We start from the raw sequence: 19,970 nt of genomic DNA on the forward strand, positions 1-19,970 counted from the left end.
TGCCTAATAGAACAACCTAACATGAACCCTTCCCAAAACAAACTCCAAATAATTCTAGATTCACTTAAATTGGCACAATCCACAGTAATTACCCTGCTGGAAATTCCGAGGATACATTACACATATTTGAGTTGCTGGAGACTTACTTTTTTCTGAGGAAAGATGTGTCTTAGTCTGCCCCCTCACCAGCCGGCAGGTGGAACCATCACCTGAGCAGATGCCACAGTTGTCTTCTTTGGCGTGACTCCCAAGCTGTCGATCACAGCCCACGGCCTGCCAATATCAACACTGGAGTCAGAAGGACAAAACTGACATAGGCCACTCAGTTGTTCTAGAACAAAAATATCACATTCTCTCTTTCTAAGTTGCCTTCAGTCCCTCAAAAGCATAATTTGGTTTCTTAACATTTCAGTGGGAAAAGTACTTTAAAGTAATTATTCCTTAATGGATTTACGTTTTAGGCCATAACAATTAACCACTTCTGGTGTCCTTGCCTAAGAATAGAATAGAATAGAATAGAATAGAATAGAATGGAATGGAATGGAGAATAGAATAGAATAGAATAGAATGGAATGGAATGGAATGGAATGGAATGGAATGGAGAATAGAATAGAATAGAATAGAACAGAATATAGGATAGGATAGGATAGGATAGGATAGGATAGGATAGGATAGGATAGGATAGAATAGAATAGAATAGAATAGAATAGAATAGAATAGAATAGAATAGAACAGAACAGAATAGAATAACAACTTTATTGTCACTTTGAATGTACACTAATCGGCATACATTAAAATAAAATTTCATTGCATACAGCTCTCAAAGGGTCACCACCTCCAATTAACACTACCTAAATATGACAAAAATAAATAAATACAGAATTATGCTTATATGCAATTATGCAAATGTTTAAGATGTCTGCGTTAGTCAGAAAAACACTATTCTGTCTCCCAGCACTTGAAGTCAGAGAAACTCAATCACTGTGAGGTTAAAGAAGTTAGTTTTCATCACGTCCAAAACAAGAAAGCTTACGCTTTGGGGAATTATTTGTTTCTAGACTTCTCTGCAACTAAGGCAGTGACAGCAATATCACTCTTAATTGGCAATATTGCAGTTTTGAGATCCTTATAAGTATCTCTGTGCAGTTCCCAACTAACAAAATTCAATTTAAGCAGCTTATTGTAACGTTTTCTTTCATACTCAATTTCTCAATCTCTTTTGGTACTTCAGGTTTCTATGTCTATCTCAATTAAAAAACATGAGCTGCCTTGGGGAAAAAAAATATTGCTCAGAATAAGCCCCCTGAGATCAAGTCAATGATTTAAGTCCTGATTCAGGTTCTCTCCCATTGATTCGGTGTATCTACCAATCTGTAATCTGATTCTACCTTAATCCAAACCCATTGGTTTAATTCAATAAATCTTTTATACATCTAACCCTCATTCCTTTCTTCTTACAGGCAACATGGAGAAAATTAAATTAGAAGGAAAATGTTATTTGAGGGAAAAGGACCCTTAACCTTAAAGTAATTTCATCCTACTTCTGTATCAGCTTGTCAGTCTACAACTTCGAAAAAAAGAGAGAAAGAAGTGCATACTTTTAATAAACATTTCTGTTTTTCCTTCAATGTAAACATTCCCCAGGCAGGATATATCATGTACTGTTTTAAGCTGCCCCCTTATTTTCATAAACTTTTCCTCAAATATCTACACATTTGTACTGTGATTTGAATAGAAAGCGATATCACATTTGTAAACATACTGCAGCATAGCCTGTGTGAATTCTAATACATTATTCTCTCTCTCTCTCTCTCTCTCTCTCTCCCCACCCCCCAATCTAACCTCCAGTGATGGAGGACCCACAGCTTACAAAGTTTCCCCTTAATTCCACGTTGACTCCCTCTTCTTTGTGGCAGACCCTCAAATATTGGAAGACTGCTATCATGACGCCCCTAGTCTTTTCATTAAACTAGACATACCCAATTCCAACAACTGTTCTTCATATATTTTAGTCTCCAGGCCCTTAAATTATTTTAGTTGCTCTTCTCTGCACTCTTTCCAAAGTCTCAACATTTTTTTTTTTAATAACATGGTGACCAAAACTGGATGCAAGATTCCAGGTGTGGACTTACTAAGGCTTTATAAAGCGGTACTAATACTTCACCTTGATTTCAATACCTTGATTTCATGTGGTTGAGCTTAAAGTCTTGAATTCTTCTGAAAGCAACTGCAGTTCAGTAAAATAATTCACAATCACTTTGTAAAGATTGTTTCTTGAACATGGGATACATCTAATTTATTAAGAAGGCAAAGTTTCAAGTACATAGAGAGCTGAGCAGGAAAACTGTCTGGCAAAAACCTCGCTCAAATTCACACTTCATCTCAGCCAACCATAGAAGACTCAAGATTTCAACAATTAAGGCATTTGTTCAGCTTAATGCACCTCATATTGTTGGCTATTTACTGAGCAATGGGATTAACTATAAATATTACAGGCAGATTGGGAAAACATCTGCAACCTTTTAGGGCATATCCAGAAATAATTATAAATAGCTTTTTCCCTTTATTATTATTTTTTTTTTAAAAAATAACCCTCTAGTATTGCCTTAAATGAAATAAGTGACAGTGCATTTAAACAAAAGGAATTAATGGAAGAATTGGGACTGTGTCAAACTATTAAAATGAACCATCATCGCATTGCTGCAAAAAGTGGCAAAAATGTTGTAATGTTCAAACTATACTAAATGCTCCAAACAATAAGGGTTTGGTTATGTGTGTACATGTTTGTGGGTTTGTTTATTTGGAGAGAGACGGGGGAAAAAAGGAGAATATGTATATCGAAAAAGCTGTGAAGTTTTTACCTATAACAGAAATGTTTAAAAATAGCTGAATGGCAAAAAAAAAAGTACGCATCATATAGGTGTTGCTTATCCAAAAGTTTTGCTTCAAAATAATTCTGAATGCTTTACTCAAGCCAGAATATTATCTAAAGCCAATGCTTTGGTGAAGATTTAATAATCAACACTATATTCAGCTAATGCTTTGGAGAAAAATCTTAAGGGTGGATGAATGCCATCTGAAGTGTCTTTGAATGAGTTGAATCCTGCTTTTGTCTCTATTTTCTTGAGAACTATTGCCACCTTCAACTAACTGATGGAGTGACATGTAGGTGATGAATCAACAAGCCAATGGGGTGGTTTTCCTTACTTCCGAAGGTAGGATCTGAGCAAACAGCTCAAAATGACAGCAATTTCCACTAAAAGTTAGGACACCCATTTAATAATAAAACAAGCCATCTTGGAAGTTGACACTCTCTTTATAGAGGGTTCAAACAGAAAAGATTGGCAATTACTTTTCTATTCTTCTTTCTGAACTACAAATCTCGAGGTCCCTCAACCTTGGATGTGTGACTGAGTTCCTTAGACTGAAGTTCAACAACCTTTGGTGTGGGTGTTCCAACACCAGAGATTTTTAAGAGCAGATTGGACAACCATTGTCTGAAATGGTATAGGGTTTCTTGCCTGAGCAGGGGGTTGGAGTAGATGACCTCCAAGGTCCCTTCCAACTCTGTTATTCTGTTGGGTTGTGCATTCTGAACCACTCTAGAAGCAGATCTGAAGATACCTAAATCTAGTCCTATCACCACATCCATACCAATAAATTATACTAAAAGCTAAATTTCCACTAATTCATTCTTTGGGGGAAAGAGTATTTTTTTCTTTTTAAAGCAACAGCTTTAAAATACGAGAGAGACTGAAAACTACGGTTACTGAATAACCCACCATAATACAAACAAGAAGAGGTGAAGACTAAATTAGTCTTGATATATTAGAAGCAGTTATAGAACTTCATAAATATTTCTCAAAATGTAAATCCAGAAATCAGCACACAAAAAAAAGTTTCCACAGCTGTTTCTATAGTTCTCCCTTCTCATTTGGATTAAGCCAACAAATTAGATTTAAATGAAAACCATGAACACAGGATGTTTCATTTCGATATGTGAAGGTTAATGCAGAACTGGCCACATTCAAGAATGTTCATTTCTTAAGCAGATGGTAGGATTTAAATGTCACCAAAAAGAAAGGGTGGAGAGAAAGAGGAGAAGACAAAAAAAAAAAAAAAAAAAAAAGGCAAAGTCAAGACAGTAAACATAGCGCTATCTAACACACTGATCATGCCTAGCAAAATATCTTGAGAAACTATTTTAGTCTTGGCTTATCCAAAGAAATTACATGCTGAGTGTAATGAAAAAAGCTTCCACAGTTCACCTAATTCCGGTCATTCTCACAGAATCCCAGCCAGAGGGATGGGAAAAATAAGTGTAATATTACTACCAGAGATCAAGTGCTAAGATTGTGCACTTTTCTTTGTGACACGCAACCACCCTGTGAAGATTTGCGAGTGATCTGAAGGCAACTTCCACAGAGGAGAGAGGCAGGCCTACCTTATATATTGGCCTCTGAGCTTTACTTACGCCTTTGCTTTCGATGAGCAACTTGATCCCTAAGGGAGCATCAAGGGATCTAGTAAATATTTCCTCCAATTGTCTTAAAAGTTGTAAAACAGAAGACCCTTGAATTATGTCCAATTGGAGAAGTGCCACCCAGCTTCATACCTTTGCTGAAATTCCCCCCCCCACCTGAAGATGGTTGGAATAGCCCCCCAAATAACTTCACAGCCCCCAAATGAGGTCACAAATGGGGAAGAGGGAGCTTGAGTTTTGAATATGCAATGCCACCAACGGATCACTTTTTCCCTGTTGCATTGCCATCTAAATTGCACTGCTCCTGCCAAACCAGAAGGAAGCACACTCTGTCTTGCTCTGTTGACGGACACTGGAGTAGCATGTCTTCATGATGACAATCCATTATGATCTGCCTTAGGTGCTTTGTGGCCCAAAATGGGATGCCAGGTGTTTAAAACAAGCGGTTGAGTGACCATATGGTTTTTTCCCATAACATTTATAAGCCACAGCTTCTTGACATGTGTTCATGATGGGAGCAGGAAGGATTTTAAATGCAACTCTGGGGATTTCTTTTCACACTGACAAGAAGTACAAGAATGAAACAATTGGAAGTTTGTGCTCTATCATATAGTTTCCCAGTCATGCGTGCTTCCTCTGCTGTAAATCTGTTGCTATCTGATCTCTTGACTTAGGCTTAACGGCCCTTCATATGAGCAGCATCTGCAATGGTCAAGAGATCTGTCCCACACAACAGAATTCTTCAAGTCTTAACATTTCAAACCCAGTTCTAATGACCTTCTTATATATACAATATAGGGCTTTTTTCCCCTGAATTTGGAACCTATTAAATTTGGAACCTATTAAAGCACGAAGAACTTTTTATTTATCAAATGTGGGCTGCAGATCAGAAGAGTTACACTTTCTACATGTGAGCTGACTTTCTACCAATACCTTTCAGGTCCTTCTGGACAATTTTGTGTCCTCCTGGCTCAGACAGTAGGTAGAACGTTGGAGCTCCTTGGACTTCCATTAAGTCAAATTTCAGCATAGAATAGTAAGGCAGAGATTGCAGGTAAAAGATGTGGATATGGCCATCATTCTTGACCTGATTGACGCTCAAAAAGAGTGAGCTTCTGCTTGATCTATTGCTTGGGGGACAGTTGTTCAGTGAGTTGGCATACGATCTTTGCTCCTGGGTAACAAGAAATGGTCTCACTCCCTTGCTCATAGGAGAATATCTCAAAACTTAGAGCCTTTTAATTTGGAAACTCCAAATACTTTATATGGTAACCAGAGTCAGGCAGAGGTATGCTTCAGTGTCCCAAAAGTGCTTTTTCAGGAGGCAATTGGACTTTCTTGTTTTTCCTCTGAAGATGTTTCTCATCCAAGAAGCTTCTTCAGCTCTGACTGGATGGTGGGGAATGGAAGGATTTATACTCCTTGCAGACAGCTGGTTATTTGCCTTCTTTTAGAGAATTGTTGAGGCCACTTGGACACTTTATCTGTGTCCTCAAAGTCACCTGAGTGATGCAAATGGGTGTGGAACCTTCTTGGAACTGCTGAAAGGACTGTATTGTAGTCTACAACACAGTCCTTTCAGCAGCTGTAGTCTACACAGTCCTAAACCTCCAAGTGGCCTCAATGACTCTCTAAAAGAATCCCAAAGGTGCTTTTTCAGGAGGCAAGTGGACTTTCTTGTTTTTCTTCAAAAATGTTTCGCTTCTCATCCAAGAAGCTTCTTCAGCTCTGACTGGATGGTGGGGAATGGAAGGATTTATACTCCTTGCAGACAGCTGGTTATTTGCATTCTTGAGGTCATTTAGAAGTTTACCTGTGTGTCCAAGATGTCTCACTGCTCAGGTGACCCTGAATGGCAGGGGTGTTCTTGGTGGCTCCTTGATAAGGTTGTTGTTTACTGTTGAGTTGTTTGTCTAAGTTGATCATGGGGTATTTTTTACTGCTTGATTGTTGGTGTGGTGTAAGTCAACCCTGAGCTACAAATATGTTCTTCCGTTGGCTTTCTAATACTGTACAAATAAGGTTAAATAATAATTCCCAATAAAACAAGGTCTAAAAGCTATTGCTAAACTCTAAAAGTATATAAAAAAACCCTACTTACACATACACACACACACACAGTTGAAATACTAGAGACTGATGCTCAGACAGCATTAAACATTTCGCCCTTCCCTTCTAGGGAATATACTAAAAATATAGCAGTAAATATTAATGAAGCAGAACTTGTCAATTCCAGATACAGATTTTTTTCCCCCATGACAGAAGAAAAATGGCAGAGAGAGAGCCATTTTCTTAGGTGTGGTGTGTTTGTTTTTAACCAAGGTGGCTACACTGTTATGTGTTGGAGTAATTGTAGGTAGGAATGAAAACTCCATTAAAATCACATAAAATCCAGGGCAGTGCACCGTAAGATTGTCGTAATCCCAGGGCTATATTTTTGCCAAATGTCTCACTTTTTCCCTGAGTATACACCTACTCTTCTCATCAACCATGTCAAAAGGTTTTTTTTTGAATTGCTCACGTTCAAGCGTTTAATAGAATGGTAGTAGCTACTTTGCCAAAAAGAAGGCTAATTGCAAAACCATGCACATGCTAGGTAAAATTATTCCTGTATTTTTTTTTTTTAAAAAAAGGTGGGAGAGTCATATTAGTTAAGGGGCACCTTTGAGGTTGGGAAACTCAAAGCGAACCTTTATCCCCATTTTTTTAATCTATATGTGTGGATAATTTTACATTGTGTGTTTCAAAACTGGTTCACTGCTAGCAAAGTAAATCCAGGCTGGGATATCTCTGTAATCCAAGCTTTGCTAAATTTATTGCTTGTCTTCAGATATGGCTCTGGGCGTGAATAAAATATGTTTTCCCTTTATCTGAAAACCCTTGGATCTTTCTTCGCCTATTTTTCATAGTGGGTCCTGGGACAACATTCTCCTGAGTACAGTTTCAACTCATCCTTAAAGGGACCCACATGATTATTTGAAAATGATGTTCCAAATTTTCTCTCACGGATGCACATAAAATAACATGGATCACTGCAAACAACTGAATTAAAAAGCAGTGTGGAAGGAAAGAGATTAAGGGAAGGACCCACCATTTGGTAATATGGTATGTGAGTCTTCTCTAGGTCTTGACAAGACATCGATGGAATACAATAGCAACATGGGAAGCTTCATTGACCTGCTCCCCACCCAAATCTGAAGCCAGAATTTTTCCTAGATTGAAGTCCTCTTCTTCCAAGACTCTTCTTTCCAGAGTGAAAGCCCTTAAAGAGACAGGACTTTAACACAGAATGTTGTATTCCTTGCCTTTCTTTCAGTCCCCATAGAATGCAATTTCAGATTTACAGAGGATTACAGTTCAGAGACTGGGAAGATCAATTGCTTAGAAGATGCAGGCTATGAAAGTACAGATTTATCTAGATAGGCTGGAGCTCAAAATCCCAGATTTTATGGTCTTGAGTCCTGGATCTTGTGGTCCTGATCTGGGAGATGTAGCCATTTCCCTGTAGAATTTGAGCCAAAGGTGAGTTCTTGACAATCTATCTTGCAGGTAGAAGATTCTTGGTTCAATCTAGTGAAAAGGACCTTGTGGTGGAACTTGGCACCGAGTCAAGGGGAGGAGTGAAACTACTAACTAGCCTAGCATTGCTTCTGGGGAGGTAGTGGCTGAAGCGAGATCGTCAAGTGGAAGACTTTAGGAGTCAAGGCGGTTCAAGTGAATATAGGTTTATTGCATGCTAGCACTCTCTACAACAGGGGTCTTCTAACTTGGCCCTTTTATGACTTGTGGACTTCAACTCCCAGAATTCCTCAGCCAGGCAGGCTGGCTGAAGAATTCTGGGAGTTGAAGTCCACAAGTCATAAAAGGGCCAAGTTTGAAGATCCCTGCTCCACAAGAATCTGAACTATTAACGGTCAAAGCAAATTGGTAGTAGATAAGAGTCAATGGAATTCAAGGTGGGCTGGAATTAGATCTCTTGTGGGCACGAAAGGATTCGAGACTTATGACATGCCTGACCCTTCCCTTGGGCTTAGCCTGGTCATCTACAGTGACCCTCCTTAAAACTTTGCAGAATTTATCTAATATGAGCACTTTAGTCCGGTGGGACTCCTGCTTATAGATGGACAACCGTAAACGTACCACTCTGATCAGCTCATTGTATTGTTTCTGGTTCCTTGTGCCTGGCAGTCCTTGAGCAAGTGGTCAGGAAAATAACTGCCCATATTTCTTCACAGCTACTGCTAATCAGAGAGGAGTCTTGGCTACAAGAGATTTGGTTGGCACAAAACGCTACAGCCTAAAGTGGCTGATTTGGTTGGCTTGCTGCAATATGGCAGCTCATAATAGAAAAACACAGTTTATTTTTCACCAACAAATCGTATAACTGGAAATTATTACTCCTGCTTTGTTTTAAATGTAGTTTACCCTTAGGTCTGAAGCCAGAATCCGGATTACTCCTTTGTTGTTATTAGTTGCGAAGTCATGTCTGACCCATTGCGACCCCATGGACAACGTTCCTCCAGGTCTTCCTGTCCTCTACCATCTTCTGGAGTCCATTTAAGTTCAGGCCTATTGCTTCAGTGACTCCATCCAGCCACCTCCTTCTCGATCATCCCATTCTTCTATTGCCCTCAATCTTTCCCAGCATTAGGCTCTTCTCCAGTGAGTCCTTCCTTCTCATTAAGTGGCCAAAGTACTTGAGTTTCAACTTCAGGATCTGGCCTTCTAAAGAGCAGTCACGGTTGATCTCCTCTAGGACTGACCAGTTTGATCGCCTTGCAGTCCAGGGGACTCGCAGGAGTCTTCTCCAGCACTATAGTTCAAAAGCCTAGCTTGTTTTTATTCTTTATCCATTTCTTCTGGGGATTGGCTGAACAAATCCAGAGAAAATGTCAAGAATGGTGTAGGCTTGCTTTGGATTTGCTACATAAATTATTATCTTGCCATAATGTGAAGCAAAAAGATAAGCCGCCATGTAATGTGATAGAAAGTCAATTCTCATATCCTGAGAAGTGACAGCGAATGAGGTGGGGTGTCACCTTAGAGACAGGGGAAGAAAGCTTCGTAATCTGATGCAGCCCATTACGTATCAAACAATCTACTTGTCATAATTAATAGTGCACAGGCTCAACAATCTAGTGAAAACTATGTGGCTGGGTAAACAGGGAGCAGATTTTAGCAGAAGAGCAAGCAAGCTTGGGAGAAAATTGTATGACCTTGGATCAAAGGTCCAATTCTAGCCACATTCTGCTAAAAATATTGCTCTCCCTTCCTTCTCCCCTGTGGGAGCTATTGTAGCCTCCATAAATTTTAAATCTATTTTTGACATGAGATTCTTGAGGAAACTTGAATTATCTTCAATATGCAGACGCCTTTTGCTGCTCATTCATCAGTTCTATGAACACACTTATTTTAGAGTCAAGTGTAAGTCCAGGGGCCTCTCCCAGAAGGAATTCCACACAGAAAGAAATGAAACTACACTTTAGCACCTTTATTTTTCCATTAACTTTCTGGTTAAATGGGTCATTGAACAAGCTAGCTACTCCCTCATGGCCTTTGCACATTTTATTATACAAATGTTGCAGCCATCAATTCTCCAGGCCTACTGGGAGGAGGAGAGTATTTGTGCTAAGCAGAAGAACTAGATGTTAGATATTAAAATCAAAATTATATGGGGTTTTATGAGGGACGGAGGGAGGGAGGGAGAGAAGGAGGAAGGAAGGAAGGAAGGAAGGAAGGAAGGAAGGAAGGAAGGAAGGAAGGAAGGAAGGAAGGAAGGAAGGAAGGAAGGAAGGAAGGAAGGCAGGCAGGCTAACCCTGAAGGTGGGTTCTAGATGGGAATTTAGTCACGTAAACTAAATACTTTGGTTTTCCAAGAATCCAAAATGGTACACAAATGTATCCCAAATGTAACTTTGATTGCAGCCAATAAAGAGTTGCTGCCACATTAATGTTGATTTGCATTTGAGGGGATACCACTGGTTGTCTTCAAGGGCTCCCAGACAAAGAGGTTTCCCCAACAGCTAAAACCCAAGAAATCCAAATATATTCTCATTAAATGCCAGGATGGCTAGAAACAGATCAGTCTAAATATTTGCATTCTTGCAATTCACCAAAGAGTGTCAGATGTACAATTCTGTCTCCTGGTCATAACAAGAAATAACCTCTCTTTTGAGCAGCAGCCAAAGTTATTCTGTGTCTGTGTGATTATGTGTGCGTAACAAAAGTTCAACAAACTATTAAGTTTTCCCTTTTCTAACTTAGGGATAAATACAAATGTATTCTTGTCATAAAAAAAAAAGTCCAGATAGGGCCTTGATTTGTGTCACGGTTACCATCTTCATTTTTGCTAACTACTTTTACAGACGCTGCTGGAAACTGAAATGCAAGAACTGCCATACCTGACATATTCCACCGATGCACATATCCAAGGACTTGGCATTGCAGCGGGTGCCATCCAGAACTTTGGGAGCAAACTCTATGGTCAAAGGTCTCCCTAGCGCTTGGCACTTCAAGGCACATGGAGAACTGGAGTCATCAAAGACGGGGATCCATTCATAAAAGTGTCCTTGGTACTTGACATCATTGTAGGCTGAGCATTGCTGGGCACGGAAGTCACCAGAATCTGCAAGACAGTTCTGGGGGGGGGGGAGAAGTGAGGAGGATTATTATTATTATTTCTAGTAAAAAATGACTATTTCCTCCACTCCGCCCCCTTGAAACTCCACTTTCATTTTAAGGCGACAGCCATTTCTCATGTAACTCTGTTTGACTTTCTTCTAAGTCAACATTAGATGAAGGTGGCTGTAAATTAGCCCACTGGCGAGATTAACTGCCTGCCCATTTTTCAAAGCCATAGAAAAAGGAGATTACAAAAGACTTTTAATTTTGCCAGCTCATTTCCCCCCCCCTTACACACACACCTGAACAGACATTTGGAACGATGTATTCCAAAACTAGGTTCCTGCAAAGTCAAATAAACCTCTTTCATACAGCTACCAGTTATACCTTCAAAACCGTCAGCAGTCATTTGCTCCACAATGGTCTTCCATCTTCATGCAACTAGCCAGCTCTCCCTTTGCTAGACAATAGCCAAAAGCCAAAAACAACCAACCTCTTCCTTGCCTTGTGAGTTTTTCACAAGCACGGAGGCCACTCTGGCAGAAGTATAGAAATTCATCACTCAGAACAGTCAGAAAATGCTGGAGCAACAAATGGGGGCCAAGCGTACCGATATTGTTGCTTCAGGATGGGACATCAAACGTTAGGACATGTTCTTCCTTCCTCTCAACAAGAAGGCACTGTCCACCCTCAGTTCAACAGGGACACTGCAAAATTGTATTGCAGTCTTCTCAGGGGAAGTGCTGGTTAACACTAAGTTCTCGATTCGGCATGTCAATGTCAGTCCAATGGAGATTAGGTCCTTCTTTGCTTAGACCTAATAGGCAGGATCTCACCAGATTAAAGCTACAATCTTCTAGCCTCATAGATATACCCTGGGAGATTCTAGAGTGTGTCTACCTTGAACCTTTTGCTTCCTCCTCCTCCTGCCAAGCCCCAGGAAAATTAGAAAATCCAGGCAGTTCAAATGAGTATAAATATTTATTGCAAGCTTAAGCTCTCTACAAGAATCTGAACTACTAGCGGTCAAAGTAAACTACCGGTAGATAAGAGTCAAAGGAATTCACGGTGGGCTGGATTTAGATCTCTTGTGGGTGCGCAGGGGCTTGAGACTTATGACACGTTTGACCTCTCCCTCAGGCTCAGCCTGGCCATCTCCTACATCTCCATTCAGTTCAGGATTGTGCAGTCTCTCGTTTAGGAGGTTGCCTTCTCGAGAGTAGTCTAGTTGACTGGCATTGGGACTGTCTCCTCTCTGCTCTACCTGTCCTTGGACCAGGAGGAGGTGTGGATTTCATTTTCTTCTCATTGCTAACAGGTGGAAGTTGCTCCTGGTCCTTGCCTGGAACCTCCTGGCCAACTTGCTGCAGCTATGGCTTGCCTAGGTCAGCCTGTCGCTTGGCTGGTCCACCTAGCTGAGGCTGCTTCATCAGGCTAGCATTCTCTGAGTGTCCTGACCGACACTCAGCTCCACACTTTCCTCTGCCGACTCAATTCACCCTGCTCCTCAGAACTCACATCTAATCCAGGGGTGGTTCCATGACACTATTCCATCACAGTCAAGCTTCTAGAAGCTCCGCGGCATTGTGGGAACATGAAAGGGTGGTGCCAATTTCAGATCCATACTAATAACCAGGAGCATAAATAAATGAGGGCTTATGTTGTGTTTCTATTGCAGCCATGTTTTCTCCAGATAGATAGAGATACATATGTACATAGATATATGCACACAAGCAATTAATTGCTCATATTTATATGCTGCCAGGACCCTAAAATTACACATGGAAGCCAAATCATGTTGGCAAGAACACAGCTGGCTTCTTCACATAGAAAAACATGCAATTTATGTGGAAATGGTCTAAACAAGTTTTTTCCCCTTCCAATGAATAGGACCCATAAGGATTATCTTAAACACTTCCATGTGCAAATTATAGCATCAGAATGTAACAGAAATGGAAACACAAAACATGGGGCTTAAGGAAGACTGAAAAAATGTCACAGTTTACAAGGAACAGCTTGTGTAGATTGTTGTCCTGGGAGACAGATTAAAAATATCTTCAAGCAAATAGTAGTATGCAGGTGAACAGAATGGGTTCAGTCAGCCTTTTATTATGTCCTCAGATCAATACAAGAAATATATTCATAAGTGATCTGTCAGCAACTATAAAATACTCTAGCTGACAAATCTGGTAAAGCAAAATTAAAATACACTTATGAAATAGATTGACAGGGGCAAGTGAATGAAATAAAAAGAGAAGCAATCTAAGTCCAGACTATAAATGAGATAATATGTAAAGTTACATGAAATACACCAAGGTAGCAGGCATCTGAGCTGTCAAATTTTGACCAATCTTAACATGCTGCTACACAAAACCTCGCCACGCACACTGTAATAAGTGGTAGTTTGTCTAAATGTAGCATCTGAGCAAAGCCCAATTAAAGAAGATATGGAGGAGAAATTAATTTTGCAGTGCACCGAATCCAGCATAATAGCTGAGGCCAAAGGAAGCATTCAGGCTGAATCAGTCATGCAATTTTGACTTAAATCACAAATAAATATACACAATTGACTGTGCACTGCCATCACTTGGTTTGAGTCAGGCGACAAGTCTTATGCATTTTAAAATGCACATTCAAAGAGTGTCAGATGCAAATTATAGTGAATATTCTAGATACTTCCCACTATGCGTTGGACTTGAGTCACCCATGGGTGTGTTCCTGAAATTAATGACAGAAATTTGTTATGTGGCTCAAGCCTCATAAAATTCATCCAAGGAAGGGTGGAGAAAATTGGAGCAATTCAAAGTATTGGGGTGGGGGGGGGAAACTAACAAGCCTTGTGTTGTCTTGATGAAGTTGATTATCACTTCTTGAATGCAAAGATAGTACAGGTAGTCCTCATTTAGCAACCAGAATTGGGATTGGCCACTTGGTTGTTAAGTTGGAAGTTGTTAAATGAAGCCATGACTATACTTAAGTTCTTACTTCAGCTTTCTTTTTCTTTATAGACCTGCGATGGTGGTCAATGCAAAAGTTGGCTGTAAAGTTTCATTTTCATCACTGTCATAAATTCCAACGCTTCAAAAACGGTTGTTAAATGAGAACGACCTGTATACAGCTGTGTCATGGGGAAATCAGCTGGTTGAAACTTTCCTAAGATAGAAGAATTAGCTACAGGGCAAATAACAGCAAATAAAATGTCTACAACTTGGTTATGAGACCCACATTTTCTTGTCCTTCAAGCTTCAATCAAGCACACATTCCTGGTTCTGACTCTGGATTCCTCCTTTGGCACCGGCCTCAATTCTGACTCTCTGATTCTGTGCACATTTTGGCTTTAGACCTTTCCATGGAAACACGCAACAGCAAAGGAGGTTAACAGCAAAGAAAGAAACGTATATCCACCAGCACCAAAAATTTGGGGAAAGATGCGAGAGACAATCCACAGAGCCTCCAGGAAACAACGTTGCGTCGGATGACAAGATAACTGCAGCCAGCTTATTTTACGAATTGCACTTACAAAAAGCTTGGAGATTGTTTCCAGATCTTTGACAAAAACAAGAGTTTTGCTCCAAAAAGAGAAGCTGTACGCAAACACTCATTATAGATCTTACACAATGTGAAAAAAGGAACCCAAACCAATTACATTGATAAAATGCAAAGAAGAAAATACTAGAATGTGTGTTTATGGATCAGGAAAATTGGAGTACATCAAAAAAAATTGTACAAATAGTTGCTCAACAAAGAAACGAGGAACTAGAGTTTCCATCCTTGGCATGTTATCTAACCCTTTTCCCTTCAAAGTGCCTGTTAGAGATGTTACTTGGATGCCTGAAGCAATGGACTTGGACTCATCTCAGGTTGCGATGTCCAAAACTCAACGGAAGAGAACTCAAAGTCAAAACAAGCTATATGATGAAAAGGCTATTATTTGCACCTCTCTCTTTTTCAGGCAATAACTATAGGTAGTCCTTGACGTACAACAGTTCATTCAGTGACCGTTCAAAGTTAAAATGGCACTGAAAAAAGTTGTCTACCCCTGGACTAGAACAATTTCCAAGTCTCTTCCAACCTTATGATTCTATGTATCTATATATGGTCATCCAATTCAACTCCCTATAAATTTCTAAATTTGAATCAATCCATTTAAATCAGTGGTTCTCAACCTGTGGGTCGGGACCCCATTTGGGGTCGAACGACCATTTCACGGGGGTTGCCAAACAACGCAGTCCGCCATTTTTTCCCCTTTTCCTTAGCTGTGCTACTCCCTTGTATTCTATTGGCTTTCGAAAGCCAATAGAATAGACTCTCTTGAATAGAGTCTAATTCTATTGGCTTTCAAAAGCCAATAGGAATTGTCCAGGCTGTCTCTGCCCTGCTGAGCCCGCCAAAAGTCCCATTCTGCAAACGGTGCTGCACCAGTTGAATAGTCCTCGACTTACGACCGGTTGAGTAGTCCTCGACTTACGACCGGTTGGGGAGGGGTCGCGGCATTAAAAAAAATGGGAACCACTGATTTAAATCAATCCACTTCAAATCTCCCTCAAAATTAAAATTAATACTTCGCTACTAACTTCACAATCTGAAGAGCTATGTATTTTTCCTATACATTGCACAAGTATTTAACTTCTGAACATTTAATCTCGCTGTTAGGAGGGAAAATAAATATTCCGGACTCTGATCCTCCCCTGTTTTCCCCCTTCTTTTAGTTTAACAAAAGAAGGCAAGTTGCCAGAACTTTAAAGCTGTTTGATCTGGGAAAGCAAGAACAGTCAAACAAAATTAGCGATCAGACTTACATGATTGCTGCAGGTTTTATAGCGGATATTTCTGCCTTCACAGTTTCTGAAAGACAAGAAAAATAAAGCTTGAGTGAAGTTATTCTACAGAAGTCTCATTGAAAGAGAAGGCTGTAAAATTATTATTATATTTGATACACACACACACATACACAGTATACACATCTCACATTTAATTGTGTTTAAGAGGATGATGGGTTAACATAACAGTCCCATGAAGGAAGTTAAATTTTCCCCTAATGATTTTACAGCTGTGGAACATCTCAACCTATTAAGTGAATTCTGAAACACCATGCACAAGATTGTACAGGACTCCCTAGCAGAAGCCTGCAAAGTAACAGAGAAGGCTATTTATGAGCAGATATTCAGATAATCAAGGAGAGAAGCAACCTAGAACTAAGGAGAAACTTCCTGACAGTGAGAACAATTAATCAGTGGAACAACCTGCCTCCAGAAGCAGTAAATGCTGCAACACTGGAAGGTTTTAAGAAGTGACTGGACAGCCATTTGCCCGAAATGGTGTAGGGTTTCCTGCCTGAGCAGGGGGTTGGACTAGATGACCTCCAAGGTCCTTTCCAACTTTACTACTATTACTAGATCTTATTCAATGCAGAGATCAACCTAGAAAGCCCAAGTGGGCAATGGATTGGGAGCCTGTGAACAACAAAGAAAAAAAGCAGGGTTAAGTCATCTCTCTCTACCACTGAATGCAACAAAGATGGTGGATGCTAAAACATATAAAGAACAATTGCTGGAATTGGGTATGTCTAGTTTAACGAAGAGAAGGATGAGGGGGGACAGGATAGCAGCGTTCTAGTATCTCAGGGGCTGCCACAAAGAAGAGGGAGTCAAGCTATTTTCCAAGGTGCCTGAAGGCAGGACAAGAAGTGACGGATGGAAACTAATCAAGGAGAGAAGCAACCTGGAACTTAGGAGAAACTTCCTGACAGTGAGAACAATTAATCAGTGGAACAACCTGCCTCCAGAAGCTGTGAATGCTTCAATACTGGAAGTTTTTAAGAAGAGACTGGACAGCCATTTGTCTGAAATGGTATAGGGTTCCTGCCTGAGCAGGGGGTTGGACTCGATGACCTCCAAGGTCCCTTCCAACATTGTTATTTTGTTATACCTTCTGAAAACCCAATGACCCACCTACCTATCGGTAGATTTCCACATTAAGCCCTTGGCACCCTATTTTGATGTTTTAAAAGTTCTTATTTGCTTGTATTTAAATTGTTCCCTCATGGAGATACACTTAACGCAAGCCGCCCCAATTTCTAGTGCTGAGAGACTCCTGCATCCAACTTTAGGATCTGGAATTTTGAATGACCAACCTGCCATTTAAACATCTCCGTAGTGAATAGGAGGCACCTCCTCCACAGGTCCGTGAGCAATCACTCCACGCTCCCCAGGCATCCCAACCACCTTCTTTATCTTCACTTGGCTGGGTGATTCTTGAAGTCTGGAAGCACAAGAGAAAGAGAAGCAATTCAGGAATCCAGAAAACCGGCTTATTTTGAAAATCCTTAGTTGGCTTTTCACAGCAGGGAGATCAACTCCCACAGATAGGATGCCTAGACAGTCATGGATTTTGCAAGGCAGAGAAAAAGATGAATAGCTCCTTCCCCAAGGATATGACTTTTTCTTGCTGAATCTAGCCAAAGTTTGTCAAATGTCTTCTCAATGAAGAGAAGGACGAGGGGTGACATGAGAGCAATGTTCCAGTATCTCAGGGGCTGCCCCAAAGAAAAGGGAGTCAAGCTCTTCTCCAAAGCGCCTGAAGGCAGGACAAGAAGCAACGGGTGGAAACTAAGCAAGGAGAGAAGCAACCTAGAACTAAGGAGAAACTTCCTGACAGTGAGGACAATTAACCAGTGGAACAGCCTGCCTCCAGAAGCTATGAATGCTCCAACACTGGATCTTTTAAAGAAGAGACTGGACAGCCATTTGTTTGAAATGGTATAGGGCTTCCTGCCTGAGCAGGGGGTTGGACTAGATGACCTCCAAGGACCCTTCCAACTTTTATTATTATTATGATGATTATTTATTAAAGCCTCATGTTGGAAGAGAATGTGCACAGCAGCTTACATAGAATTAATAACCAGACAGGCCTATAATTTTAAAGGATATGAAACTAAAGAAGAAAGGATGAAGACTAAAGATTAACTCAGCCATTAGTACTTATTGCCTCATCGTTTCTAAAACAGCTACCAAAGATGAAGAAGGATTAGGTGATGTCATCATGCCCAAACTAGTTCCCAAACTCTGAAATAGCAATAGCGCTTAAGACTTATATACCGCTTCACAGTGCTTTACAGCCCTTTCTAAGCGGTTTACAGAGTCAGCATATTTGCCCCCAACAATCTGGATCCTCATTTTACCCACCTCAGAAGGATGGAAGGCTGAGTCAACCTTGAGCCGGTCAGCATCGAACTCCTGGCAGGAGGCAGAGTTAGCCTCCAATAGCAACAGCATTTAGCACTTAGACTTATATACCACTTCATAGTGTTTTACAGCCCTCTCTAAGTGGTTTATAAAGTGAGCCTATTGCCCCCAACAATCTGGGTTCTCATTTTACCAACCTTGGAAGGAGGGAAGGCTGAGTCAACTTTGAGCCAGTGAGAACTGAACTCCTGGCAGTCAGCAAAATTAGTCTGCAATACTACATTCTAACCATTGTGCCACTGGCTCACTGAAGTTCTGAATCTTCAACCTTCTCCAAAGTTCTGAATCGCTCCTACTCTTTGGGAAAAGTGGGAAATCTCTAGCTATGGGACAGCTTCTCGACGGTCTGAAGAGTTGATGAAGGAAAGGTATTCTCTGTGATTTTTGTCTCTGTGTTCTCACACAATATCATCCCTCACCTGAAGTTTTGCAAGCCTTGTACAGAATCACCCAAATTTCATGAAACTGAATTATTTCACCAGATCGGATGAAGCATGCAAACTGGATGGCCATGTCAATCTATCTAAATAAATATATAACCGTTAAGTTTAAAAGAATTATTTTTTATTTCATTTAGGAATCCAACTCCTGCCATATATTCAATATCCCATTTGTTTATTTAATTAATATAATTAGTCAGTAAGTTGTGGTCCAATCAATGGCCTTCTTTTTCTCATCAGTTGCATAGACACGTCTTTTAACGGTATTTTTTTAATTCGAGGAGTGGTATCTTTTGCCTTAATCTGAAAGAACAGTGGGCCCCAAATATCAACAACCAGAAAAACATGGGTCTAAACCAACAAAAACATTTTTAAAAGCTAATTACAGAGTAATTCCCCCAGCCGTCTCTTAACAAAATATTGCTCTTCTCTGTACTTGTTATAGCTGATTATTGATTTAATTCCTAACTGTGAGCCAATTCAAGTTAAGCTATGCTCTTTGCTGATTTCACCCATTCCCTTGCTCTTTATTTGAATTTGGCTTCACAGTATAGTCAAATATAATGCACAGATTTGATGAAAGCTGACAGCTAGTAAATCAAATATTATTTTGCTAGTAAAGGATAGGCCAGCTCAAACTACTTTAAACTCCTTTTCCCATGGGATGAATTATTTGAACTGGCTGGAGTTTAAGTCAACAGTGTGCAAACTGATTTAGTCAAATGGTTATGAAGAAAGGCCTGACGGCATAGATGAGAACTTTGATCATCATCTATGGCAAATTAGATTTTTGGGAACTGGACGTCCTTCAAAACAATTGGCTCTTATCTATGTACTGGGGGAAAAATGTCATAGTAGGAGAACAACTCCTGTTGGAAAGACTATGGTGGAGGACAAGGAGGCTGAGATAAGATTTGGTCCTACAATTCTCACTACACACTTGTAGGAGAAAAGAAGGCTGACTGAAATTATTGGAGCGTTTAAGTAAACACTCTTAGGACCGTGTTGGCCAAAGGCCATGTTGGCAGGAGGGTTGGTGCTGAAAATATCACTCTGCTCCCTGGTTCCTGCAAAGATAGTTATGCTCTGTAGGTCTAAGAGTTAAGGAAGAAAAGATCAGGCAGAATGGGAGATGTGGCCCTTCCCTTCCCATGTACCACACCTCCGAATTGCAAGACAGGA

The 19,970-nt window shown here is 40.3% G+C and overlaps 1 protein-coding gene across 8 annotated transcripts in view; it reads right to left on the reverse strand.

Moving 5' to 3' along the window:
* Positions 1-19,970, reverse strand: part of ADAMTSL3 (ADAMTS like 3) — a 168,222-nt gene that overhangs the window by 61,541 nt on the left and 86,711 nt on the right. For 7 of the 8 annotated variants that reach the window (XR_005558603.1, XM_039358892.1, XM_039358891.1 and 4 more), the window contains exons 4-7: positions 17,238-17,365; positions 15,904-15,949; positions 10,885-11,121; positions 147-273 (exon numbers count right to left, since the gene is read on the reverse strand). Coding sequence is in view for 7 of the 8 variants with exons in the window: in XM_039358892.1 (XP_039214826.1) it covers positions 147-273; positions 10,885-11,121; positions 15,904-15,949; positions 17,238-17,365 (538 nt within the window). In the remaining variant the exon portion in view is untranslated. The remainder of the gene's footprint in view (positions 1-146; positions 274-10,884; positions 11,122-15,903; positions 15,950-17,237; positions 17,366-19,970) is intronic. The other variant, XM_039358897.1, reaches the window with a different exon arrangement.

Source organism: Crotalus tigris, unplaced genomic scaffold (genome assembly GCF_016545835.1).
Source record: "Crotalus tigris isolate CLP2741 ecotype Arizona unplaced genomic scaffold, ASM1654583v1 scf7180000019068.10715455, whole genome shotgun sequence".
NCBI lineage: Eukaryota > Metazoa > Chordata > Lepidosauria > Squamata > Viperidae > Crotalus > Crotalus tigris.